The sequence below is a fragment of the Dromaius novaehollandiae genome, chromosome 11, assembly GCF_036370855.1.
Source record: "Dromaius novaehollandiae isolate bDroNov1 chromosome 11, bDroNov1.hap1, whole genome shotgun sequence".
Taxonomy (NCBI): Eukaryota; Metazoa; Chordata; class Aves; order Casuariiformes; family Dromaiidae; genus Dromaius; species Dromaius novaehollandiae.
The window spans coordinates 5154406-5181804 of NC_088108.1; the positions used below are offsets into that span (position 1 = coordinate 5154406).

Here is a 27399-nt window from a genome sequence, read left to right on the forward strand (position 1 = left end):
CTGTTTGACAAATACAGATCTTCTCTGGTTGTGTGGTGCTGTAAGCAACCTTTAACTCATATTTATCCCTTTCACATAACTTATAAATCTTCCATAATAATATAATGGATTAACCAGCAATGGAAAAATCCTGGACTAAACTAATGTGAGTAATGCAAATAACACATCTGATCATCATCTCCCCAATCCCACACATGCCTATCACAGGCATAAACACACAGTTTAAAAAAAAACCAAACTATATTTCTAATACTATATGGGAAAACATTATATAGGAAGCAGTCATAACATTGTAAGAGCCTTATAAATTAAAAAAGTTACTCCTTGCAAGAACTCCAGCTACACAATAACTATCACAGTACGATGAAGTATCTGCTCTTACCTTTGCACTTGCTAAAAACCCCAGAGAGATGGCTACTCTGGCTCGCAGATCGGGTCTGTCTTTGGGCCACACATAAGACAACATTGCTCGGATAATCTTTTTGCCATCTATCTCTTTCAACTATTGGAAATAAAAAAACAAAGACATCACATTACAAAGAGACCCCAGAAACATAAACATCGAGTTGTGAGAAGCAAAACAACAGCATAAATAAAAGTAAGCTTTACACATCTGGATCATTTTAATGTTTTATTTGATGGGCAAAAGAAGCTACACTTCACAATGTTTGAGACTGGGACTGCCTATTAAGAACATGTAGCTATAAGTTTTTAGGGTCATATTACGACATGCTAGTAAAATAGATGAATTGTTCTTAATTCACATGTCCTCAAGAGTGCAAGTATAGCTGTAAACAGAATACAGAGAAAGCCACAATTCATCATAGTTGAAATACTTCATAGAACAAATAAACCATCCCTTCCTTTTCATCTCCCCAAGATTTCTGTACAAAATACAAGGGCTTGGTATTCACTCTTGGAAGCTGTTTTAACTATAGAAACAGCCAAGAGAGAAAACAAAATAAAGGAAAAAAGAAACAGTATGAGGTAACAAAAAAGTAAGGCAAGAAAGACAAATCTGAAAGGACTACAAGAACCATAAGCAGTTTGGAGAACACGGAGTTGCAATAAAATGCAGCATTCAAAGAGTCACTAGCATTGTAACAACTCAAATCTCTGAAACTAAACATTTTCCAAGTGAAATTTTAAGCTGACCTGAAAATAACTTCAAACACATAACTTGGCTGCATTACTACAAATTTAAGCACTTCAAGCATTTCCAGTAATCGATTTTACTGGGTTTGGTGATTTTATTCCATTTACAGACAAGTGACAAGTACCCTTAGCCTGCGCATAACTTTCAGGAACGCAAGGGGTCTTTCTGTGGGTGCACAAAGAAGTTATGACTACGGGCAAGAAAACTATTCTAGTTGGCTTCACTGGATAGAAGATGTCACTGCTTCATTTAACAGAAAGGGCTCTGGAGTCGGGTCACCAAGAAGCTGTTAAGATGTACCTGGCCACAGGTACACAGCTTAATCGGCAGTGTCCATTTTTTAAATGGAGTCTTGTTTTCCTTCTCCAAACCTCAAGCTTCCTTCTAAATGAGACCACAGCTCATAACAAGTCTCCAAAATATCTGTGTCTTCACAAAAATAAAAAAAAAATTATGTATGAACTTCACCACTTTTTAAAGTTATGCGAGATGTATTTCAATAAACTCCAAAGCTAAATATACTATCTGAAGCCTAAACCATGCTGCCCAATTGAGAACAACAAAACATGCAGCATTACATAGCAGAAGTATCGACAACTCATTTTTCTGTGTTGGACACACTTGGATAATCTTGAATGACACGAAGGTTATCTAAAGCTGAAAGGAGGCCAGCAACTAGCAGCTAATCTTTCCATTTCAGGCCATATTTTGTCAGGGTGAAGGGCAGATGGAAGAGAAAGTTAGTCCACACCTTTTTAAGATGACTTTTCATAACAGAAGTCGGCACAAAGAGGGAGTTTTATAATATCTTCTAACGTTTCCCTCCCTAGTTTGTATACTCCAAATGCTCCCTTCTCAGTTTGGGGAATAAAACGAATCAGAATGAAAATTCCCCATGAAGCCCCAAATGGAAGAGACTGCTCAAGCAGCCAGGGAAGCCAGTCCTACAAACTTAAGCTTTTAAAAGCACAGAAAAATTCACCCCAGTGTTTCTAGTCACAGCTAGAAAGACAAAGGATAAGCAATATCGTATATATTTTGTCAACAGTAGCAAACATATTTGAGCATCACAAAGTATAAGCACATTTTAGGTGACTTAAACAGATATATGGATTATTTCTGCGCAAGCAGAGGGCGCAAAATAATATTTCTGTTGTGCCCTACCCATTCAGGAAATGGAGGATACATGAATCCTTCCTTCTGAGCTAAGGATCTGCATAAATAGCCTCGTATTTCAAACATTTAGAAAATACCTTTGATCGCCATTTACAGATTAAAAGGAAAAAAGTGGTAGCACATTAACACAAAGCCACTTGTGCAGCCACAGTTGTTCTAATTATATGTTGCTATTGGCTAGTCAGACTTTGTGCAGAAAAGCTATTAGAAGGAAAGAAATGCACTGGCTGCAAACAAGGAATCCATTTTGGCTTCTCCGTGGCTCTGAACAGTGACAGAACCAAATAATCTGCTCAGAAAAAGTCAGAAGGCAGCCAGTCATTCACCAAAGGCCTTGTCAAAGGGACAAGAAGAAATACCAAAGGAGGTACAAAATGCCCATTATATCAAAGTTCACCATGAAATAAGTGTTGTTACTGTTGTACAGAAACATGAGTTTAAACTGCTTTCAGTATGCAAGCGGCAACATTAAGAATTAAAATGAGCAATCTGTTCAATGGACTCAGGCCCCTTTATTTGATTCTCCATGGTATATAAAACGGTTAAGACACAGGTGTTTGTTTTATCTCCTTTTAAGTGGCAGTTATGTTCTGTATTTTCTTCCAAGCCTCATCGCTACAGAAATGGACAGAATGGAAAGAAAAACGGTAGGTTTATAAAACAGCAGGTAGCAGGGAAGAAAAGGCTTTTTCTCCTCTCTCCTCTTTTCTTTTCAGACTCATCATGCTTTTCAACCACCCTACCAAATACTGACTACTTGCAAAGGAACGAGCACCAAGTACCTTCTCGGATCCGTCTGCATTTCGGCTGTCAGAGCTGATGAGGAAAAAAAGACCCTGTTCCGGCCCCGGGTGCTCGTTCACGAGGCTGCACCGCCCGCGGTGTTGTGCCAGCCCAAGCTTCCCTACGCCTGCACGAGCTTACACTGCAAACTGCGAATGGCTCGCGGATGCCTTCTTCCTCCCCTGCTTCTTCCTCTCTGCCCACTTCTTGCCCCAGCTCTGGAGCTCATGAAACACCTGGACGAATGGGTTCGGTTTGTGAAACCGGCAGCAAACTTCTCAGTGTTGGTTGCAGGGTCTCAGCTCAGGAAAGAGTTTAATCTGCAAACTTGGCAGCACGAGAAAAAGCATGGCCGAGAGCACCAACTCTCTTCCTCGGCAGCAGCAGGCATTTAGAGGATCTCAGTTCACGATAAGCAGTTTGCTCTGAGCGAAGCAGCATCAGTTGTTTGGCGGGGGGGGGGGGGTCCCCCATTTGGATGGGTTATTTTGCAGCTAGATAGATCACTTCACACTACCTGGCTACGAGGCCGTACGAAGCTTTGTAACAAGACACTTGGGTGAGGAAGCAGGAGAGATTCCTTTCTCAGCTGCCTTATCAGCTTAAATATACATCAAACTAGAGCCTGCATTTTCCTGCTAAACTTTGAAAAACAAAGTACCTAGTCTTCTGTCTTAGTCCCATCCATCCCTCCATGGGGGGCAAGCAATGACCAGCAGACTAAAGAGCACCAGAGGTAGATGGTGAGAGGGAGCAGGCTAATTATCCGAGCTCCAGCATGACTATCGCTGTCTCCACAAGAAAGTAGTACATGACTGCTTAGCAACAAGTCAGACCCCACAGGTTTTATTCCCAGATATTCTGTTACACACAACAAACAAACTGAAGGTGTCAAAGAACAATATTTTTTCCAGTTTCAGGGTGCAGCACATTGGCCACTGTGGCAAGTAAAACAGATTTGTAACAAAACGGATGTGGAAGCTTCTATTCTAGTCGCTTGTAAAATGAGGGTAACCCCTACCACCCTTCGCGCTCCTTTCGATCATTAACGTTCAGTCCTACATCCCCTGAAGGTGCCACAGAAGGGGCAATTTAAAACATCCGTCCCAAAGTGAGTTTCCAGAATGAACGTGCTGGTTTGTCGAAAATTTTTGCAAAAAGACACCGGTGTAATAGAGCTGACACATATACCAGCTGCAGCTCTCCTAAAAGCATAAGCCTAGAAAAAAAATTCCCACACAGTAATTTGGGTGCCAGTACTTTCATGCACTGAACATAATTGCAAACTGTCACTGCAGAAGCCATTACCAACCAAATTTCGGAGCCCATTATGAGTCCTATCACGAGTGCAGGGACTGCACTCGGAATATCAGATCTCCTTCCCTTCACTTGTGCCCCAAACCTCTTGGCTTTTGCACCCACTGTTACTGTTTTTTCCTCTCTTCATGCACTTCACTGCTTCTACAGCTAATTCTTACTGCTTTCTCCTGGACAATGCTTAACAGCCAATATTTGCTTAGTTAGGCAATATCCATAATTAACAATTTCCTGCATTAACTGCATTACAGCTACATTTATTGGAATAAAAAAAAGGCAGGGGACTAGCTTACACAGGAATAGCTACAAATAATGCATGAGCATCAAATGCAGACCAGCAAAATATCAGTTGACAACAAAATTTCTGACTATCACACTCCTAGCGAGTTTTAATGAAACACCCACCCTTTCTTAATATTAACATATTTTGGTAAACAGAACCTTGCTTTTCCTTTCTGACCAGAAAGAAATGAAATTTAAGTTTTGAATGATGCCAAACTGTAGACCTTCAAAAAGTAATCACTGCAAAGGAAATACATAAGATAAGGATTAAACAGGCTTGTCCTGAAAGTTGCCCTTCACATTTGAAGCAGTTCAGTCGAAAAAGCTCTGCATTTCAGGAAGTTGCTTTTTCAAGAAGAAATAAAAACCTTGTGGTGCTTTTGAAGGTGGGGCGACTGTGAAGCTGTCTGTGAAACGGACCTGCAACAGCACCAGGTGAGGGTGGGCAAGTTCTGAGAGCCGACAGAAAATATTCAGCTGATCAACATGCCCAGGAGAAGAGAAATTATAGTAGGAAAAAAGAAAAAATACACAAAAAAAACAAACAAGAAAATCTCAACTGACACGTGACAACTGGAGTTGAAAGACGAGATAATGCTGCCTTCCCCTTTACAGAAGGAACACAATCCACAGTGTAATTAGGGTAAACAGGGAGAAGAACAGCCTGCTGGTTTTAAGTGTGTTTTGCCTAGAAGATCTTTGAAAGAGCCTGTAAATGTTGCAAGATGATTGTAAAACATGTCTAAGATTAATATTATGCATAGGACCAGTAGCGCTACTGAAGAAGTTCGATTCTTCTGCCTCCCCCTTGTGCCTTACGCAGAGGAGATGAGGGATGCTTACCATGCCAAGCTTGGTATGCTTCATGTAACCAAACTGCCTGTTATTACTAAAGTATCCGATTTCAGTATCCGATTTCACTCCCTCCTGACTTCTGACTGTAGCACAAACAGGTTTGAATTCACTGAAGGAATAACTCTCAGACCAAAACTGAAGAGGAAATTGTAGGTACAACTGTTCGATTCTTTTAGGAACGAGTCGGTGGAAAATGCATAGTCAGAACTGTTAAACACGAGTGAACCAGACCTTTGAATAGCCCTAAGACACCTGGGCTCTGCAATGAGTTTTAAAGTTTGCTAGTCTTAGGAACATACCACGCAAGTTTGAACAAGTTATAATCATTATGCAGTATCATCTGAAAATACACAAAGCATCAGAAATAAGTCTGCATATGCACCTTTCGTTTGCTCACTTCCTAACTTGAGTGCTTTGATTGTGCAATTTTAATAATGCAGAATTTTACAGTGCTATTTTAACTAAAAGCCTGCCTATTTTTATAACTGTAATCATGTGGTCTAATAAAAGATACTGCTTTTCCCTACACACCCATCATCACCATTTTAACATAGGTGCTTCCTGAATATAAATACAGTAAAAATGCATCAGATGCATTAACATTAAATCAAAGTGATTAGACATGCACAGTAAACAGTTAATTACTCCCCCTGCCCCCACTTCAACTGCAGTGGCAACACCTGATGCGCTGGCTTGTATCCGCAAAATAATCCCTGCCAGCACGAATGTCAAGTCACAGAGAAATATCGGTCACAAACAAGAATAAGTAATCACATTAAATTACAATGGAACATACCTAGCATGGAAAAAAGTCTAACATGTTGCAAGCAGATTTCAAAGGAATGTGTGAAACTGGGGTTCTATTTTTAATAAAACAACTGAAGCACTTTAAAACAGTTATTACAAACATTTGGTGATTTAAGAGCTAGTAAGCCAACACTGACAATTAAACAGTATCTACTGTGCTACAGTGTTCACATATCAACTATCCATACAGTTTCTCACCAATTGCTATTGGGGGGGAGGTCAGCTTTTTTTTTTTTTTTTTTTTTTTTTTTTTTTAAACAAAGGTGAACATACTTTTGATTTAAAAAGCAATACTAATTAAGCAATTTTTTTACCCCTTCCTTTGGATCTGTGTGAAGTCCTCCACCTGCATGACCATGCCAACACATTCTCTTTTCTATCAGTTGCCACCTCTGGAGCATCTGTGTGAAGAAGAAAAGTCAATTTGCAAGAACCTCAGGAAACATGCATTTAAAAGCCAATGAAGAAAGAACTACTGATCTGTTTTCCCTCCCTCCCCCTAAACTGTATCAGCTTGATTTAATAAAGGATACTACATCTCTCTACAAACCTTGCCTCACCTTAAGGAAACAATAATAAGAAAGGGACCATAAATCTAGCAGTATAGTAAAGAGCATGTTGCAAGAAGCCAGCAGGTAAAGACAAAAGAGCCTTAAATATTTAAGCTAAAAGGACAACTACAAACGTAAAAGCAGAGTAAAGAACGTAGAAAAGAAAGTATTAGAGGATGATATTCCTCTGATACATTAATAAATAAAATGGAACATGCTTATGCAACAAACCTCTTTCCACATTTGTAAAGATTAACTTTAATCTTGGAAGCAAAATAAATAAATAAATCAGCTTCACACTTTTCTTTCTGATCAGGATGGCCTACTGGTGCCACGACAAGAACGAGTCAACCTGGTCCAGAACTCCTGCTGCAATCCGCCATGCACAGGAGCAGTTAGGATAAGGCCTTTTAACACATTTTAATCATTTTTTAAAAACAAATGCTCAGTTATCGTAGCATGTGGCCAAAAGTCCATGCTGATGTGGAGAAAGAAGAGTTCTGAATTTATACATCTGATAGAAATATTAAGAAAAATAATTCACTATCACTGGGAGTTCCTCCACATTCGATTTCAAAGTATCTGCTACAATGGATGAGTTAAACCTTTTCAAGAATCTGCATTTTGTTTAAAAAATTTACTACATATCAGCAACTTCCAGATTCAAGTTCTGTAAAAGGCTCTTTATGAATCTCATTTTATATGTATGGTTTGATAGCAGAAATCAGGATTTCCTGAGCCAAAGTTACATTTTCCTTATTTGAAAAAGAACATTGTCAAAAACCATGCAAGTGAATTTTATGCTTTGAAGTCCCAAGGACTGCCAGAAGAGTTTTGCTTCTTCAGTCAGTTCTATGAGTGGTTGTTCTTTATTAAAAAGACACACAAAAAACCCAAAGTCAAGACAAATACATTTTCTAGTTTCATTCAGACCAAATGTACTACTTAGAAATGTATGTCATAATTTTCCAGGAACAGTAAAAGTTACATCTTCCTTATGTTTACATTAGCGTTAAGCTAAGCAGACCTCAGAGGAATAAGAACCTGACATCCTGGCACTCAGAATGATGAGCAATAAATTTGCTAAGTGTCTTGACACTCCCCAAACTATGCAGAATTTTGAAGTAATAAAGCCCTACACACTCAAGGAAAACTCACAGCTTTCTACACAATTTTTCTCATGTCAGACCATGTGAATCTAAGGGTCAACTAGCAAAAGTTACATACCGAAGATCTTTTCTTTTTAAGTTATTATGATAGCATTGGCTTTTAGAGATTCAGAAAGACTTCTTCAGTAAAGTGCAACAGTCTGAAGGTTTTAAGCCAAGTTCTCTCCTTTTCTAGAGGCAGAGATATAAATTGCAATTTAACTTGCTGCATTTAGAAACCATAGAAAAAATATTAAAAAAAAATGAAAGTAATGCAACAAAATGAAAGATGTACCCAGGGCTTGAGTTTCCTCCCACCTGCAAGTAGGAAGGAAGAAAACAATTTATACCTACCTCTGAAGCATCTAATAATGGTCTTGAATAACCTCTCCCCAGACTCTGCCACGATGTTTGTTTGCATATTGGTGGAATCTACAGAATAGAAAAAGGAAAAAAAAAAGTGAAAATGGAGCAGTGCAGAGCATGCACTTTACATTCACAGACTATTCATCTAGCTTATGTAAACATGCATAACATGGGAACAAGGCAGACTGCTTTGTTGGGGTTTTTTTGACAACTGACCACAGAAAAATAAAAGGAAAACTGGCAGGGAGCAGGTGTGAAATAAATCACATTCAATCATTAAAAATGCTAAATGACAATGAACCTTTCCCTTCTCCAAGTCCACACTCCCATCAGACTTCTTTTCTTTTGTATCGTGAAAGCCCCAAAGTTTTCCCTTTCCTCTCACTTTGTTCTCCTCCCCAGGCGTCTTTTGAAATCTTTTCAAATCTTCTTCTTTTGTTCTGTTTTTCATTATGAGTTATTATTTTAAGGCTTACAGGTTTTGCCATTTTCACTGTCTCCTAGCTCAGCTGGTACCCTGCTTGGCTCACAGGCCGCAAGGCTAGTCAAAGCCACCACTCGTGACTGGGAAGCATCGGGACCATCAGAAATTACAGCATGGCTGACTGCGAGTTTTAGGATACAAAATACATTCATTCATACACGTGTCAATGCATATTTAACAGGCATACAGTTAGGCACCAACCATAGCGTGTTTTGCCTGTCATATAAAGCAATTAATTTTCCGTAAGAGTTTCACATGACCATTTCTTTTCCCTCGAGGAACTAGCTGCCAGCGCTTGCTCAACGGCAACACGCAGGCCCCTTTTTTGGTTAGCAATGATGGTTCCAGTACATCTTTGACATATTCAGTAATGAAGACAACCACTTATCCCCAAAGCTTATTCCCCCTTTCAGACATTCCGGTACTTCTAAACCACACAGGCTGTATGTATCCCATTAACCAGGATTTTACTGCTTTGTTGCAATATTAGCTGTACAGCTCACACTATATAAAATCAATACTACAGAGCAAAATAGCAGAAGAACAGCTCATCAGCCCAAGGCAAAGGACCAAAGTCAAAAAGAAAATTTTAACTTGATCAGAAAGAAAAATCCTTTTAACCTTCACAAACAGCAGCACTGCCATAAATATGTTTTGTATACCTTGCACTAAACTATCTTTTGCTCTGGTCCTAAGACACATAACGCAAGTTTATGGATTTAGTCAGTCCTTTGCAAGAAAGTGAAGCTAATTCCCCACACACACCTTTTTACAGGATCTGCTCATTCCACACTTTGCAATTACATGACATTACGTACAGAGAGAGAATAAACATTTTGGAATTATGTATTTTGCACTCAGCAGGGCTAATTGACCTGGGTGAATTGCTGTGCTGATGCTTCCAAGACCTGAGTTAAATGAAGGAGCTCCAATTTTAAGGTGCTGCATTGTAGACAGACTCATAACATAGTTTCATGCCAGCACTCAAGACTCCATCTAAGCTGCTGAAGTAAGCAAACGCAGATCCAGACACACACACTAACACGCGTGCCATAGGAACAGTGACAGCTTCATAAACAGAAAATATAATGGAAAAAGACAAGGACTTCAAGGGGTCTCAGCACATCGCGGGCTACTGCAAATTAATTAACTGTTATGAAGACACGGTTATTTTAGATAAATGGTCCTACTATCGCACAGGAGGAGGAGAAAGCACTTCAGGCAGTTAACCACTATTGTGGCATCCGGGAACAACCTAGAGCCTAACACTAATTTAAGTTGTACAGCCAGTACAAAAGGCAGTGCCATTCTCAAGTTCAGGGAAGGCAATTATCTCAACACAACTCCGGCTGCTTCCCCAGACAGAGGCCATCGAGAAGCACGGATTAAACCACGATAATCTAGAATTTATAGTGGAGACATGAGCCAGGGCGAGAGCCACGATACCAAGAGTAAAATTCTGTATGCATACCCATCAGCCTCTGGATTATTCAGTTCCTGTGTCCTACAGAGTAGCGTACAATCAGCATATTGAAACCCTCAGTGTCCCTGTGCCAGCATTTTATTTCCTTTAAATACATGATACTCATAAAAGATTGTTGAGATATCATGCCAAAGAGGTTGAGGAGCCGACCACAACTTCATTTTGGCTTTTCTTAAGACAACACAGCCGGAACCTCCCCTGAGTAATACCACTCTCTCCTGCTCGGCTTTGCAAGAAACAGAATATGTCGATTTTGCATTACTGTGAGAGTTAAAATTCAGGTTTTTAATTCAGAATTATTTTTTTTGTTGCGTATTCCTAGTGCATGGGAGTAGACAACTGATGCTCCAACAGCTAATGGAAAGAAAATAATTACTGTTCTCCAAGAATGTACTTAAATGCCACCATAAGCAATATTTTATTAATAGTTTATATCCTTTGACCCTGAAATCCACAAAGTTCTCTTCTGCCTCAAGCATGAGCAGAACATAATACTGTAGAAGGAAGTTTACTAAAACACCGACAGATCTGCTCTCAATTACTGTGTTAAACAGCCTACTTAGCTGGCTGAAGCTATAAACTGTCATGGGGTTAACAGATGAATATAGCAAAAAGGTCACATGATTTGCACAAGCTACCCAAGAAAATTTAAGTTCTTCATTTTCACTCTTGTGCCTTGAAGGCTGGAGGTTTCAATCTTCTCCCAAGCTCCTGCTGAAAATCAAGTCTCAGCAGACGAATGGAGAATTAAACACGGACAAGGTGAACATGATGCCGCCAGCAGATCTTCCAGCCATCACAGTCCTATTGACCAAAGAGCCCAAAGGAGTGGGACACAAGCTTACGCTGTCACCCTCCCACACCCCCTAGGCAGGCTTTGGACTTCACCGTCTCTCACTGCACCTCTTCCTCAACGGAGCCGGACCGCAAAGGAAAGGCATACTTGTACCTTATTACGACAGATAAAAGCAGTTTGTTACTGCTTTGAAGGAGCAGGAGCAAGTCCTGCTTGTTTCTGAACTTAAGAAATTACACAGGGAACTGATTCTGGCATTTCCCAATTTCTGAATGCCTGACTTTGCAACTATTATGTTCTTTTAATTTATTTTTGGATATGATTCCACATACTTCAAAGGATGAAACAGATGTCTCGTACCAATTGCACATAAAAGTCATGTTCCTAAAGTTTCATGGCTGGGGGTAGTAGGTTCAACACTATAAATGCAAACAAACAATCGGGATTAAACACATTTGCTCTAGGCCAAATCCCTACTTAGAAGCTTCTCTGCTCAGTTTCCAACGCACTGTTCCAGATAGCCAGAGTACGTGCAGAGACTACTGTACTAATCTAATGGGGATTTTCTTAAACCAACTGTAATAGAAAAGATAAATGAAGGTAGGATTCAAGTACCTATGCAGGATTCAAGCCCCACTGCTAACTTCACTGAGAGTTGTATAAAGCAAGAAAGGAAAAGATGCAGGGGAAAGAGGAGAGGAAGACAGCGAGGAAGCTGAAAATACTCTGGCAGGCAGAACACGTTAACTTTGCAAATTAGACTAAACCGCCACCACCGCAGACATGAGACACTACAACGAAACTTAACAACAGCCAGGTTGCAACTGCTCTGTACAGCTACTCATGAAACCACAACGGTAACAAAAAGGTACCTTAAGGAGGTTTCCCAGAATATCTTCTTATTAATATGCATTCCCATTTGGCTTGTTGTGGTAAAGCACATCTCCAGGGCAGAAGGGTAAACCCCCACAGCACCGTAACAGGCATCCCAATGCACAGCACAGCACCAGCTACCCCAGGGACGCTTGCTAATGCTCTGGGGGATCCCAGTACTTCCCAAATGAGTTTCAGATCAAATTCCCATGCTTCCACCTGTCCTACTTCATAAACTATCCTTCCTTGCAAGCTTTCGATAGCATGAGATGTGCACTCTCATAGAGAGAAACAGGAGAACATTGACCTGTCCGGTAGCAATGCTTCCTCCATAAAGGAATTTTGAAAACTGAAGCAATTTCAACTACAATATGTTATTATACACACATCTGGCAGCTAAGAGACTAGAAAAAAGGTCTTATAATGAAACTAAGTCTTAGGGAATTAATTTCTTTAACATGGCATGCACTCTGCTCAGCAGATGACGGAGACTGTTGACTTCCCATGTGTCGAACTGTTCAGCTGCACTATCAGAAAGTCCAGAGAGGGGAACTCAGCAACACCCACGGACCTAGCAAAGGAAACGACGTCCAGACAACGAGCACTAGCAGAATTTGGAAGGACAGACCAGGCTTTTGTGGGGGAAGGGGAATGCAAAATATAAATAAGTTTAACCAGAATACCTGAAACGTCTCTTACTACAGTTTCTAAAGCAAGGGCTATTATGAAATTATGCACAAGAACGTGCTCTTTATCACACATCACGCAGCAGCTGGAAGGCCAAGATAATACAAGGAAACAGTCTATTTTTGCTGTTACACTTTATGATAATTTATACAGCCTTGCTTTTCACAATTGCCAAAGTCAGCTCTGAAAGAAAACCCTCAGTGTATTTCTTGACTTAGGATGATTCATGGCAAAACAATTATCCTCACTTTAAGGTTGTTGGGGTTTTCAGTCACATGATCTTTTTCTCCATTTAAGTTTTAGAGAGAACAGAATTTACTGTTGCTTTTATTTTGAATGCAGGTAAACTGCACTACAATATAATCCTAAATTTACTAGACAAAAATATAGCCCCTGCTTGGTCATTTTTCAAAGTTCACCAAGCAGGCCACATCCAATAGGCTGGTCCTCGACATTTCTACCAAGCAGAGATCTTAAACCAAGAGCTCTGACACGATGAGCCCCATTCCTACTCCAGCCACAGGAGGGGTAAAGGGAAGGAGTTACATTTGTAGAAATACAAATTGATCTCAGTTCTAAGCACTGGAGTCTGCTCGCAGCTCCACAACACGTCAGGCACACAGACAGTCTTCTACAATGTTTGTCTGTCCCCTTCATAAGCTTACCCCTCTTCCCCTCCAGGACACAAACGTTACATCGCCTATTACTCAGGAAAGCAAGACTGATCAAACTACTGAAAAACATAAGAGTGAGGGAAGACAGACATGGGTTATCACCTGTAATGCAACAGCAGCCAAACAACTCATTATATTTAAATCCTATTGTACTAAACGCCACAGAAAATACATATATTGCTCTGGCTCTTAAGCAAGCTTACAGCCAACCAAGAAAGAAGGACGACGGGGAGGTGGAGTACTGCATGGGTGCAATGTAAGTAGCATAGCTGGCAAAGGTTCTAACTCCAGCCTTTTTAAACAAACAATTAACTCTGCTTTTATGGTCCTATCTCACCATATTTTTTTTCTTCCTTTAAAATAATGACAATTTTTCTCCTGAGTTAAGCCATATCTATGCTGTCTACCAGTCAGAGCTGTAAAAGGCACAGTTCTTGACTGACACGGCCGTGTTGTCACAAACCTCTGCTATTTGTATAGCTACATCAGTAAAAGCTGTGAACTTTTAAAAGTTCAGAAGAAAAGAAGAGAACTGTGCTTGTACGGTTTAGTTGCTCATGAAAGTTGATTTTACCGCAGCAGTAGAAAACTCAGTGTCACATCAGGCATGCCTTCCTGGGAAGGCATTTACTATTTAGGAACATTTGGGGGAGACATGTTGTTAAAGCCAGCTACCTGGATTCTTCCCCTGGTTGGGTCCCTGCCAGCCTCCCATTCCATATGACATTAGGAAGATGGATCATGAGCATCTATTTCACATTTCCTGCCCTTTGGTTATATTCAGCCACGTAGTGCAAAATCTAACCCATGTCTGATACCTACAGTACCGCAGTAAAGGTGATGTAGGAGCTTTCCCACACTCAAAAGAATCTACACTAAAACATGCAGAGGAAAAAACTGAATAAACATCCGAAAGACAAGTTAAGCATTTCCTCCTCCTCTGTTGTTACTCTAGCATGCAAGATCGCAATTACAACAGCTCAGCAACTTTATTCTTCAAGCAACTCTGCAGCACCTAAAGAGTGCAAGTCCTAAGCGACCATAAAAAAGCCCCCAGCCAAACCAGTAACCCGGAGACTTCCAGCTATATGGCACATTGACTTCATTAAATCTTACTCCCAGATGATTGTGACGCACGCAGCTTAAGGTAATTCTAAATAAAATTAAGTTGTTTTAAATGTTAAAAAAAGTTTATATTGAAGTTTTTAAATGTAAAGAAAAGGTTTCAGAATTTGCCCATTAGAAAGATTCAGTCTAAACATAATAAAACACAATTAAATACTGAAACTCAGAACAGGATGCATATACTTGTTTCCAAAAATTTCATTTTTAAATGCTGAATTATCTAATTGATAAAAGTCACTAGCTAGTCACCTTGAACTACAGTTTATTGAAGCGTTTAGCCAGTTGCTTCTGCTGGTCCAAACATTTCTTGAACTATCTGAAAAACTGAAAAAAGGAAAGGGGAACTGAAATAGCAAAACAGTGCATTTTCCTTTGTCAACAGATTAATGAAAGGTTAAGGAATGATGCCTCCTAGTCCCAAAAGTTTGAAGGATATCAGAACACAAAAAATAATCTAGGACACCCAGTTTGAGCCTCCTCTTGGATAATAATCAAATTGGATTGGACTGCACAGCACACATACAAAACGTGTTGCCTATTTGTCACGTGTGGTACGAAGTTTGTTTAAAAAAAAAAGTAGACTCTTGTGTGTGCACTTAATGAGTTCTACTTTTCTTCCAAATAGAGCTTGATGCAAAAATGAAGTAAAAGTTAATCAGAAGACTGTAAAAAAGGAAATGCATACTTTGTCAGGAAATGTGTAAACTAACAAGTCAAACAAATTAATGCTTCTGTAAACCACAGATACAGCTTTAGCCTTCTAGTTCAGAAAATCTAGTGTAAAGCAACCTTTATCAACAGGTGGCAATTAAAACTAATAAGCAAGAATTAGCATTTTCTTGTGAAAGTAAAAACATTCAAAAGCAAAATAGGATTAAGCTAAATACTTTTATACATCCCCATGCTTACACAGTTGTTTATTCATTGACATTTAAAGTAAGTTTCCAGAAACACTGGACAACACTAAGTCCTGAGATATTGTAATAGATCAAATACATGGACAAAAATTTGGTTAACATCAACTTCAACTCTCAGCTTCTTTCTCACACAAGTTTCAAAATTAAATCTCCCAACAATTTACTATTTCAGTCCTGCTCATCTCATCTTCTACGTAATAAGAACTTGACTTTAGCCTGTACCAAATTCTGCCTGTCACAGGCAATTAATCAGGGCAGATGATAATGAAAAGCTAGTCATAAACAGCTGTACTCTGAGGGAAAAAAAAGGGGGCTTGAGATGATTATCAAACAAAAATAATAGCGCTCTGAAAGTCTAGGGAAATCTCATTTATTCAGTCTTTGAGATACAGTTCCTTCAGTCACTTTGCAAACTGGACTCATTCAATTTGAGGTATGTACTCAATTCTTTATTTTTAACAAACAAAAAAAAAACAGAAAAGAAAAAAACCCACTCATTGGAACATGTTACCACAGCCTTCCATGGCTGACAGAAAGATTTCCTGTTTGTTTATCAGTTATAACTGGGCCTCATGAGTACAAATTTGTATTGTCCAAATGCTGTGGCAATCATTAACAGAAAACTATAGTCAAATGTGTTTCACACTCCTTTGGCATCAGAGCACAAAAGAGGGCATGTTTTTGCCGGAACAGTTACCAGCACCACCAAACTGCAATTTCACTACAGATTTTGCTATTAAGATCCAAACAAAGCGAATGGAAACTGTTTAGGTTTTAAAAGATGCTCAGATTCAACCTTCTAACACTGTGCCACTAGCGAGCTATGGAATGCTACACATTTTTGAATTTATACAATCAGAAATGTGGGACCAAACAGGCAGAACTACTGCCCAAGCGTCGAGAAACTGATGGAGATAAGAATGGAAAATGTCATGAAGGGAAAAAAAGTGGTAACACAGAGTTGACTCCTCATCGATTTAGAAAAGAAAAAGAGAGAGAAAATAAAGGAAAACCACATATTCCTACATTGAGAATGAGAAGTTAACTATGAAATCGTCTTCTCACCATAGGTCTCTCAACCCCATGTTTAAGTAAAAAAACTACTTCAAAAAGTTGGGCGCATAACTGATGTCAAACACAAAAGCATTGTTTTTACCTTTCCAACCTAACATTACTAGTGATTTAAATATTACCAGTGATTTCCCTATGAAAAGCAGCTTAGCATAGGGTGAGCCAATCTTCTTAAAGTTACAAGTTTAATGCACACATCAGGGAGCCGGTGGGAAGAGGATCTCACAGGAGAAGGGATGCAGGAAACTGCAGTGGCTCGCAGGACCTGACTGCAAGGAGGGGTTTGGCCTGGGAAGGGAGGTTGGTCCCAGCGTGGCCTGTTGGTGACAGTCTCAGATTTCCCTGCTACACAACTCTTCCCAACATCCAAGGTCCGTATCGCTCAGCAGCATCCAAACTAGTACAAACCTGCTGCTGGTCATGCAACATCGCTCCCTTTACAAACCTTTCTGCAGACCACAAACCAAAGACTAGCGAATTTTCGGCCAAGCGAGCAATACATGAGAAACTGTAACAACACAGGTCTGCTATGAAATTCTGCCAGTTGCAAAGCTCCAACGGTCTTTTGAGCTCAACCAAGGTGGAAGCTGAGCTTTCTACCATCGCTAAAAGAGGTGAATCATCAGGTTAAACCAAAGTGTCAGAAGAGAACTAGCCCTCTACATTAAAACTTCACTTTGAAGGACAAAGCTGCATAAAACACTGGTCGGCTACTGTACCTTGGCAAAAACTCGCAGGCCGATAGAGGATGCCCTAAAGGCAACACCACCACTAACAGGCACATGTCACCTATATTTAAAATCCATTTAGGCGTAGAGCAAAGGCCAAGAGGCAAAGGTCAGCTAAGGCAAAAGGCAGGCGAGCAAACCTAGGAACAAGCTCCCAGGCAGGACGCGTGACGCAGCCATGGGGGCTCGCAGGAGCGTGGGTGCAGACAGCCTTGGCACGCGTTGCATCAGGCGGGCGCACAACGAGCACCACACGGGGAAGGCAACAGCACGTGTGAGGTTTTGCCGTTTCCTCCAGGATGGCAAAACCCGCTCTCAGCGCCAGATGCTCTAACGCAGACCTCCAGCACCGCGCTGGGGCGGAGGGTGGCGGGTCTGGGGTGCCTGCGCGCCCCCAAGGAAGGTGACCGCGCGCCTCCGGGCACGGCGGATGAGGCAGTGGGAGCCGGGCACCGCCGCCGCGCCGGCGGCAGGAGCCCCAGCCCAGGCTATCGGGGCCCAGCTTGCCCGAGGCGTTATCAGTCCGGCCCAAGCGCGGCCCCGCCGCGGCCGCCGCCACGGCAGCGACGCGCCGAACCGCCCCCAGGGCCCGCGCCCGCCGCCGGCCCCGGCCCGCCGCGGCGCCCCCACGCACCTGGCCGCTCCGCGGGGCCGCCCGGGCCCGCTGCCGCCCGCTCCCCGCCGCCCAGCCGTGCGCGCAGGCGGCGGCCGCCGGAGGCCGCGGCAGGGCGAGGGCCAGCAGCCGCCGTTTGCGGCAGGCGGCCGCCGCCAGGCTCCGCGGAGCCCCCAGCAGCGCCATCTTGGGAGGGAGCGCGCGCAGGGGATTGTGGGACGCCGGCGGGCTCGCCGGGAGGAGCGACGCGGGGGCGGGGCGAGGGGCGGGGCGCCGGGCAAGGGGCGGGGCGCCGGGCAAGGGGCGGGGCAAGGGGCAAGGGGCGGGGCGCCGGGCGGGGGCGGGGAAGGAGTGCTAGAAGTGATGGGGTGGAATTAAATGCAGGAAAGTTAAAGAGGAATATCTGGCAAATAGTTACTCTGATGGAAATGTAACAGGCAAGCGAATGTGTCAGGGGATAGTGACTATCCCCTCATCCAGGGTATTCAAAATTAAAATGGAGACGACATGAGGAAATGGTCTGGCATTAGATACAATGGCTGTGTTGCTCTCTGAGAGAAAACTGTATAATTAATAATTTTAATATTCTATTATTATGAACTGTGCAAACAGCTTTATAATTTCTGTCTTATATACTAATGTATATAATTTTACTTTTCTCTGCTTTCAAGGTGATTAGAGTACTTAATATATTTGAAAATGTTTTCCCTGCAAATTTGGCCTTTGCCTGCTCTTCTTTGATAACTCTCCAGCACCCCTGGGTTTACTCCCTTCCCCTCCTGTTTCCACTCTTTTTCCAGGTCTGATCTTCTAACTCTTTTTCTTTGTCCTTTTGATATCGGTAGTGACTATTCATACCCGTACGAGGCAGCACACCAGCCGTGGGGGAGCCACAGAAGCAGGAGGCCCCGTCGCTGTGGTGGTCAGGGTACAACTCCTTCTCCCAGAGCGCCGTAACCCGGCGAGCAAAGCCCATGATGCAGGCACAGAAAGCTAACGGAAGAGTTTTTATTAACATATACTGTTTAAATATGTGGTGCTGCTTGCCATGAAAAAATTATCTGGACGGTGCCTCTCCCCCAGAGCGAGGCAGATTCAGCCGCAGAAGCAGAGGATCGCCTCGTGGAGCCACGCCGGAAGGCGATCCGTGCCCCAGAGTTTGCAGTTGGAAAAGATGATGGAGGAGGTTTGGTAGAAGAAACAGAAGCTCAGGGAATGGGAATGACCCACCACCAAGATTTGTGACGAGAGTGCTGAGACCTCTCGTCCGGACTTCATCCAGGCCTCCCGAGGCACCGCAGCGCGCTGTCCCACGCCTGCCGAAACACTGAAACGTTTAACGCCAAAATCCTGGGGCAAAGCGATACCGTACTGAACCGAGAGGAGCACATGGGTATACTCGGGAGCATCTCCTCCAGTTCTTCCAAGAGCTGCCAGGCAGCAAAGCAGGTCTAGAGAACAGCCTCCGGGTGCCCTGCTATGGGGTACAGACATAGCTGTGAGGTTTCAGTTTCCCCAACAGTAAAGTGGAGGAAAAAAAAGGAGATACCCCTGACATATTGGGTATTGATATGAAGACTAATTTGTTAATGTTTTCACAACACTTTGAAAGCATCATCTGGCTAATAAAGGATATTATAAATGGTATTTAGATTTTTTTTTTCTGTAGGAACCATACATCAGGGTATAGTGCAGAAACAGAAGAATTCTGCTGTGGAAATGCAGATCACAGACCTCATAAAAACAAGGCATTTCTGAGGCTATAAGCTGGAATTAATTTATTCCATTTATTTCAAAATAGATGAATGGGAGGAAGATGTAGTCAGAATGGACGAAAAATGACATGTGCAGAGGATGTGAATTACAAAATATAGGGCAGAATGAAAGAATAAACTGTGCAATAAAACTGAGAAAACAAGAGTCTTTATATAAAGCTAAAAAAAAGTTGGTGTAAGTCATTCCCGTAGTCACATTAATTCAGCCATTCTGCAAACAACAGCAATTGTTATCAGAGGATCCTCAAAGTCAGGGCTGATATCATTCCCTATAAGCTCATTCTCATCCTGAATTTGCTTGATTATGACTCTGTTTAATCCTGATTAAGAAATAGTAACAAGCCACATGCTTATTTATAGCCCTGTAAAAAGCAGAGCTGGCAACCTGCTTGTCTAAATGAAGCACAAGTTTCACTGTATGAAGAAGAATGTATCCAAGTGGAGGACAGGTAATGATAGGCTTGTGACTTTTTTCTATTTAAGTACTGGAAGAACTATTAAAACAAATCTCATTTATTGTATGGACAGAAGACAGCTCCAACTCACTCCACCCAAGGAAAAAAGCATAGGGTTGTGGTAGTCTGAACCCTTCAGGAGCAGTGATAAAGTCAGTCATGAATCCTAAATAAAGAATCACAGGAAATTCTTGGAAGAGAAAGGTCTGAATAAAACATTGGGGACAGCTTGGATATGCACATCCCAACTCAAGATCCCCTTCGATGAAAGCTGAACCCAGGACAAGAGTTTCGCTTATGGATCTCAGCCACAAAGCTATGACACCATCTGTCAGCTGGATAGCGCGAGGAAACAGAGAAAATCTCAGAGCATAGCTAGATATAAGCACGTTTTTAATATATTGCTTTATGCCTGCCTCTAAATATAGTAACTGTGTTGTTAATACATGGACTACCATATCTAGTTTCTGCCTTCATTTTTACCTTCTATTTATCTTGTATATGGGATGGTTTCAAGGTATTTGGCACACATTAAAACAATCCCCTAGTACAGGCATCATGGTCAAGTCCAGGTTATTGCTATATTTCACAAGGCTTTGTGTGATTTACAGTTCTTACAGGCAATGAAGGAAGTACAGGCATATCTCTACGAAGCTTCAAAACCAATCACTTCTGGAGCTGGTAATAGGTGTTGATGTGGAAGTGATGTCTTTCTGTGATTAAATTAAGTAGAAGCTCACTAGGATTCAGCAAGGCAGCGGCGATGGTGCTGCGCACCGAGGGATCCTAGCGAGCTTGCAACAATTGAGAATTAGCATAACCACGTAGGGTGCAATTCGTTATTTACAACCAGCCTGTTTTAATACTTACTTATAACAAATTATTGCACTAATAATGAGTAGAATTTATTCTTTCAGACCGAGGATGCACCTTTTTGGGTATGCCCGACAGGCTTTCAGTTCTGCAGTCTTAAACAGACTGACACATTTTGCTCTTAGTTCACAGTTTCACCCTGGAGAAACCTCAAGATTTCCAGTTACCTCTGACTAGTGGTCATTTTTTAAGTATTCCAGCCCTTCAGTAAAAAGAAACCTAAACTACACTGCAGCAGGATATTAAAGCTCTCTAGCATTACATCCTCAAATCTCTATGTTCTCTGTTTCCTAAGGGTGGCAGCTCTGGCCTCATTTAGATCCTCACAGCTTTGACAGCTTGGCACGCAGATATATGAAATGTCTTAGTAGCGTAAGTGGAATAAAACTATCTGTAAAAATTCATCAAGGCTATGCTCACAGGAGATTTGTACTATGGCAGAGAACTACTTGAAGTGGAATATGCATGGTAGTGAAATCCTGAGCTTTACATATAAAATATCAAGATTGCGAATATGCACAAATACAAGGGTTAAGCTTGTGTCTTACAATAAAAACACTGGAGTCAGTCACATTCTATGTACAGGGAACTGTTAACAAATGGTATTAAGAAGATATGAAACCAGTTTTATTATTTAGTTTATTAAAGGTTTGAAATTCTTTCTCTTCAAAGGTGTTTAACATGATTATAACATTGTAATGAACTTCACTTACAGTGACAAGTACTTATTTCTTCCAGCTGTAAAAAGCAGAGAATAATTTCATAAAAACTATTTATAAGAATTAAGATTCATAATTATTAAATGTTCCTATAAAGTGGATAGAATCAACACTGTGCCAAATAATAAGCATGCCGAAGGGAGACTGAAACCTACATTTCACACAGCAACGTTGACAATTCCAGTTATGGCAGACACCAGACTAAATGAAAGTGCCCCGAGATTTGTGGAAATCAAAATCTAATCAGAAGTCAGGTGAGAGGATAAAGAAAAGCAACAATACTCAATCTTAATTTACAATAAACAGTGTAGGAAGGGTAAGTACACAAGGAGAGGAGTGCTTCAGTGAAGCATATGAACAAAATGGGAATCAGTGGAAGAAAATTAATGAGAATTAAAAATGGGAAAATAGGATAAGGGTGCAGAGGGGGGGAGAAAACCCCTTCCTCTCATCAGAGGGATGTAAAATTAGTTATGACAGCTAGAAAACATGCTGAAAGGAATAGTCCTTGTTTGGAGACAGTGACTATCATATTTATTTCTAAAATTATGAACTCCTATTAATCCTCAGACCTTACCTTTAAGAACAGAGCAGCTGCGTATCTATTTGAAGGACAGTGTGAATTACGACTTTTAGTCAAATTAACTAATACAAATGAGCTGTACTTTAAATGGTACAATTACATTACAAAAATGGCATTTAGGCTTTCTCCTTAAAAAGCATGTTCTTGTTAACCTTAGCATTAAGCAAGACTCTTCTATTTTACAAAGCTGTCTGTGATCTATATGTTTAAAAGAATATAGCACGCTGTGCTGGAGTTTAGATTTTTTCCCATTCATTTGAGATATCTAGGTATGCATTGTTATGCAGTTTGTATATATTTTTATTGCATAGTGAATAAATGACTTTTACCAGAATGCATTAGGACACTTTAAGATAAAAATGCAATGACTTTATTTTACTTTTTAATTAAAATTATGATTTATTGCTCATGTATTGGGCATGATATACCCCCCCACACACACACACAAGTGCACCAAAGTCTAAAACAGCAGTTGACGGACAACAGATAAGTATTACAGAAAATATGCAGGTAGAAAGGTTTTTCACCATGACTTGTCCTATGCTTTGCAAGGGCAAACAGCTTACATGCTGTATGAACATAATTAGCCATCTCTTTACCAATAATTTAAAATGTGTCATAAGTCAGTTATTTTACAGATATCACATGACTACATAACTAACACCCTAACCAGAACACCAACCACAACCTCCCACATTATAGCCACAAGCACCTTATTTACCAATGACTGACGATTTGGAGTATCTCCATTTTTTGTTACTTCAAGCCTTTTAAGAGATCTGGATTTTAAGACTATGGTGAATGTGTGTCTTTTGAAGAACTACATATGATTACAATGTCTCAAGACAATCAAGGAAAAAAAGCCACCCAAAATTAGTCATTAAAGAGAGAATTCTGTATCTCAGTGAAATATTATGAGGGCACACTGATAGCGTATACAATCACATGCAAAATCAGTAGCACAGTATTTGTTTAATATTATGTGGCTGATGACTGTTTCAGCTGGTTAAGAGGCAATGAAGAATAATTTGATGACTCACTCATGTTTCTGAGGATTCCTTGAGCTTTAAATGCCTCGAGCATTAACAGCTTCACTAGGCAGTTAGTAAAGAGGCTTACAATGTAACACCATGAATTTTCCTCAAATAAGAAGGATAGTTTATTTATGCTTTCCTTCTGTTGTTCTGAATACTTTTTCATAATAAGTTACATGGAAGAGCTAATTATTTAAACATGCACTAAGGATCAGCATCAATGTATGAACACTGTACACTATGAACCTAAAAATAAATTCTCCTGTTTGCTGGTAATGAAGGCAGTGACTAGAGCAGATGGCTAGTCTACACAGCATTAAATGAAAAAAATGCAAGATAACAGTACATTTACTCTTAAATGAGAGCAGAACAGGAGAATAATTTTTTTTCATATCACTACATTTTCCAATAGAGCCTTGCTGAAAATGGAATTGCAAATGTATGTAATGCAATGCATTGAAAAATAATCAGACCATTCATTTAACAGTAAACAGTGATGAATTCATTACCAGCTTGATAGGAGGCGCAGTCCTGCAACACACACTAACATAACTGTATCTTTAAAGATATAATCTGCAACTGTGTTTTTATATCAGCATGAGAGAGGATTTTTAAGCACAGATCTGCAGGGAGGGGAAAAACACTCATTAAACCTCTTGCATGAATTAGTCTCACCAGAAGGCAAATTCTTGTAATTGTCGCAGGGAATTTAATCGGGCTGTGGTGAGTATGGAATGCTTTATGAAAGCTGCTAATAAAGATCTAGGAGAGAATTAATTCATGCATTTATACAACAGCCAGCAACACTGGTTTGAAAAGTACTGGGACACTCCAACCCTTGCAGCTTCTGAGATATAGCAAGGACACTAAGCTTTCAAACTCACATTCTTAGCGTATCCCATGTAGGGGCTTTCACGTGGGTAAAGGTATGTTTGGCAAGGGGTTCAGAGGTTTTGGCATTTTAGAGTAGAGGCATCTGGTTGACGTGCTGGCAGGAACCACCTATCAGAATTGTCCACTGGGACCTATTCACATCCGAGATAAGTTATGTTTTTAAGCCATTGGATATTTATAACAGGCACCACCATTTGCAGTTATCTTACTTTTTTATTCATTCAGGATAAGTTACAGGAACTATGTGGACCATAGGAAATCTGACCTAAACTCATCAAGGGCGAACCTCCTCACACAACGAGTATCCAACAGATGGAAGTTAGCATAACAAGATTTGTGGAGACTGCATACCTTTTTTCAGCAAGAGGAAAATTTTTTCGGCAATATTTTCAAGTAGACGTGCACTGTGATATGTTTCTTTTGGCCTGGAGAAGAGAAGGTTGAATGATGATACAAGTGCTATCTTCAACCACCTTAAGTACATTTTTAGAGAAAAGGCACCAGATTCTTCTTATCGGTACATAAAAGACAAGATGCAACAGTTGCACATTGTAATGAGGGAAAATTCCAGTAGGATGTTAGAGAAATAAAATCACAGTAAGAGTAGTTAAGTTCTCGAATGCACATACAAAATCTCCACTCCTGGAGATCTTAAAAACATGACTGGATGAGACCCTGAGCACCCTGATTTGGCTTTGAAGGCAGCCCTCTTTGGAAGAGAGGTCTGGAGTAGATGACTGGCAGAGGTCATTTCCAAACTAAATTATGCTGCAAATGTATGATGTTCAACCAGGGGAAATGGCTTCTTCTAGAAGAAAGCAAATATTAAAAATAAGTACAGCTAAATATTTGTGCATCTAAAACTGGATATTCATATCAACAGTGTTTATGGCTTGAGGGATTTTTTTGATTGTTTTGGTGCTTTCTGTGAGCATTTTGTTACAGTGTTTTTAGAATAAATATTCAGGAAGATTCACATACACAAAGTAGGTGTGCTCTTATTTGGGCAACAAAAGTGAAGTTAAGCCAATCAGAGATCAAGTAAACCAGAATGTGATTTTACTAACTCCCCACAGAAATTAAGAACAAGTTAATTTTCGTAAATCGTGCATGGCTTGAAATTAGTCTTTGTAAACTGTTACTTGAGCAACTGGAAATATTGAATGTGTCCAACAAGTATTGCAATAGGATCACGTTTGTCTTCAAACTAATGTAACAATCTTCAAACTTAATCAAATTAATTGTTCAGTGTTAACAGCTGCAATCAGCACTTTCTTAAAAAATGTTAACTGTATACTATTTTCTCCCCAATTCTTCAGCTTTAGCATAGGGCATGTGAATATAAAATACTTCTATTTTCTGTATAATTCATGCTCCCTCTAATCTCTGCCTGTCACTTTGATACCAGGTTTGACATCAGCATAGGCGGAGTTACACACAAGCCAGTTGCCACTAAATGGAGAAAATGAACTCAGGAGGGAAACAATAAAAAAACTGCATCAATATGAAAATCACCAAGAAGAAAATATATACATTCAATCTACACTATCCACTTAGTCTTGCTATACTAAGAAATGAACTTTCAGATATTAAGGGCAGCACTGGAAAAAACATTCAGAAGCTTTTTGCTGTTGTTTTTTGCCTATAGTATGAATGGATAGTCTTCCCTTCTCTTCTACCTCTTCCCATCTGTGTGTTATCTTGCTTGCCTTCTGTTCAATATATTTTCTTGTCCTCAGTGAACCAGAAGTTTTAACTCTAAATATGAAGCAGTTAAAGTCTGATATATTGACATGAATTACTGGCCATACAGTGTTGCCTAATTAACAGTTTGCATTTTAGAAGTTTCAATACTTGGTTAAAAATAAGCATTCAGAGAACAGTAACTAGGATACAGCACTATTCACATGAGTCTGAAATTTGAGTTTTGACAGTTAACAAACCTTGAGCCAAAAAAAAAAAAAAAGAAAAAAAATCAACTGACCCAGCTGTATGAAGATCAGGAAAATGAAATTTAATGCATCTTATTAATCCCATAAAATAGTCCTTTTTAAAATAATACTTTACCTAATGTACAAAGGCTGATATTCCTATAAAATGAATAGGGTTTGGTCTGTAGATGCATTATACTGTCTAATTCAAGCTTACCAATGGAATAATCTGTTTTCTAGTAATGTACAGCCTGAGCCTTCACTGCACCTCCTGGCATGGACCTCTATCTGAGCAGTCCCGTTTTCCCTTTGAACGTTGTTCGGCAGGGCTGGCACAGCACGGGGGCGGTATCTCTAGAAGATGCTTCCTCAGACGGGAGTGGAACAGGCGCATGACTGAGTTCAGTGGGAATAGGCTTGGTCCTTAGTTATTACAGGCATTGTAGTTCATTTGCACTCTCGTAGAGTCCCAAGGCCTCTACCAGGGATGAGATTCCAAGTGTGCCAGGTGATTCACCATCTTTAGTCCCTGTCTTCAGTCGACACATTAATTTAGAGACAGAACAGGCGTAGCGAAAAGCACAAGCTAACAGCAAAGCATTCAGGGTGCTAGAAATGTAGTTAGCACACACCTGCTGGAGGACTGCCACGCTGCCGTGATGCAAAACAAGCAACAAACCTGCCATCCTCCGAGCTTTACAGCACTGAGCTGAGTTTCAGCACTCTGCGCCTGGCACCTCTTCTGGTGTTAGAGACTTTGCAGTCATAACTATGTTTTCAGGTTAAAGTCTCTGGTCCTCCCAAGCAGCTCTTGCACATATCCTCACTCCATGAGTGGTCTGTTTTACCGCTTGCACAGTTTCCCAACACAGATAGTCCTTACTTACGTAATAAAGCACAAACAGTTAAATGTACTCCCCAGAACATAATGCTAAATGCTTCTTACTCTGGCTCAGCTTCCCTTGGGGTGTCTGTGCTTTACCAGGCTAGATATCCTGCCACTTGAGACCTCAGGAGCAAGTCCCCTCAGCTTGAGCTGGTAAATACAGTCAAACCAGAGCACAGCAGCAATTGCCCTGTGGTTGGCTTGGTCACCCAAACAGCTGCCACTATACACAGATAAATTCTCCCTCGCCCCTTCTCCACTGTCAAACAGAATTAATAACTACATAAATTTCCCAAATAGATATCAAAGAAAAAAAGGGGATGAACTCTTTCCGTAGCCTTATTTCGGGGGGGGGGG

At 40.7% G+C, this 27399-nt stretch overlaps 1 protein-coding gene and 1 long non-coding RNA gene across 2 annotated transcripts in view; both read right to left on the reverse strand.

Annotated features, from left to right (window-relative positions):
- ABCB7 (ATP binding cassette subfamily B member 7) overlaps positions 1-18127 on the reverse strand; it is a 46418-nt gene extending 28291 nt beyond the window's left edge. Inside the window, exons 1-4 of the mRNA XM_064518107.1 lie at positions 17914-18127; positions 8430-8507; positions 6691-6777; positions 383-502 (exon numbers count right to left, since the gene is read on the reverse strand). Of these exons, the coding sequence (XP_064374177.1) occupies positions 383-502; positions 6691-6777; positions 8430-8507; positions 17914-18078 (450 nt within the window). The 5' untranslated portion in view covers positions 18079-18127. The remainder of the gene's footprint in view (positions 1-382; positions 503-6690; positions 6778-8429; positions 8508-17913) is intronic.
- Positions 18128-22644: 4517 nt separating this feature from the next.
- LOC112982507 (uncharacterized) lies at positions 22645-27399 on the reverse strand. The gene is made up of 2 exons (XR_003258988.2): positions 26374-27399; positions 22645-25033 (listed from the first exon to the last, which is right to left on the reverse strand). It is a non-coding gene; the product is annotated as an uncharacterized LOC112982507 (long non-coding RNA).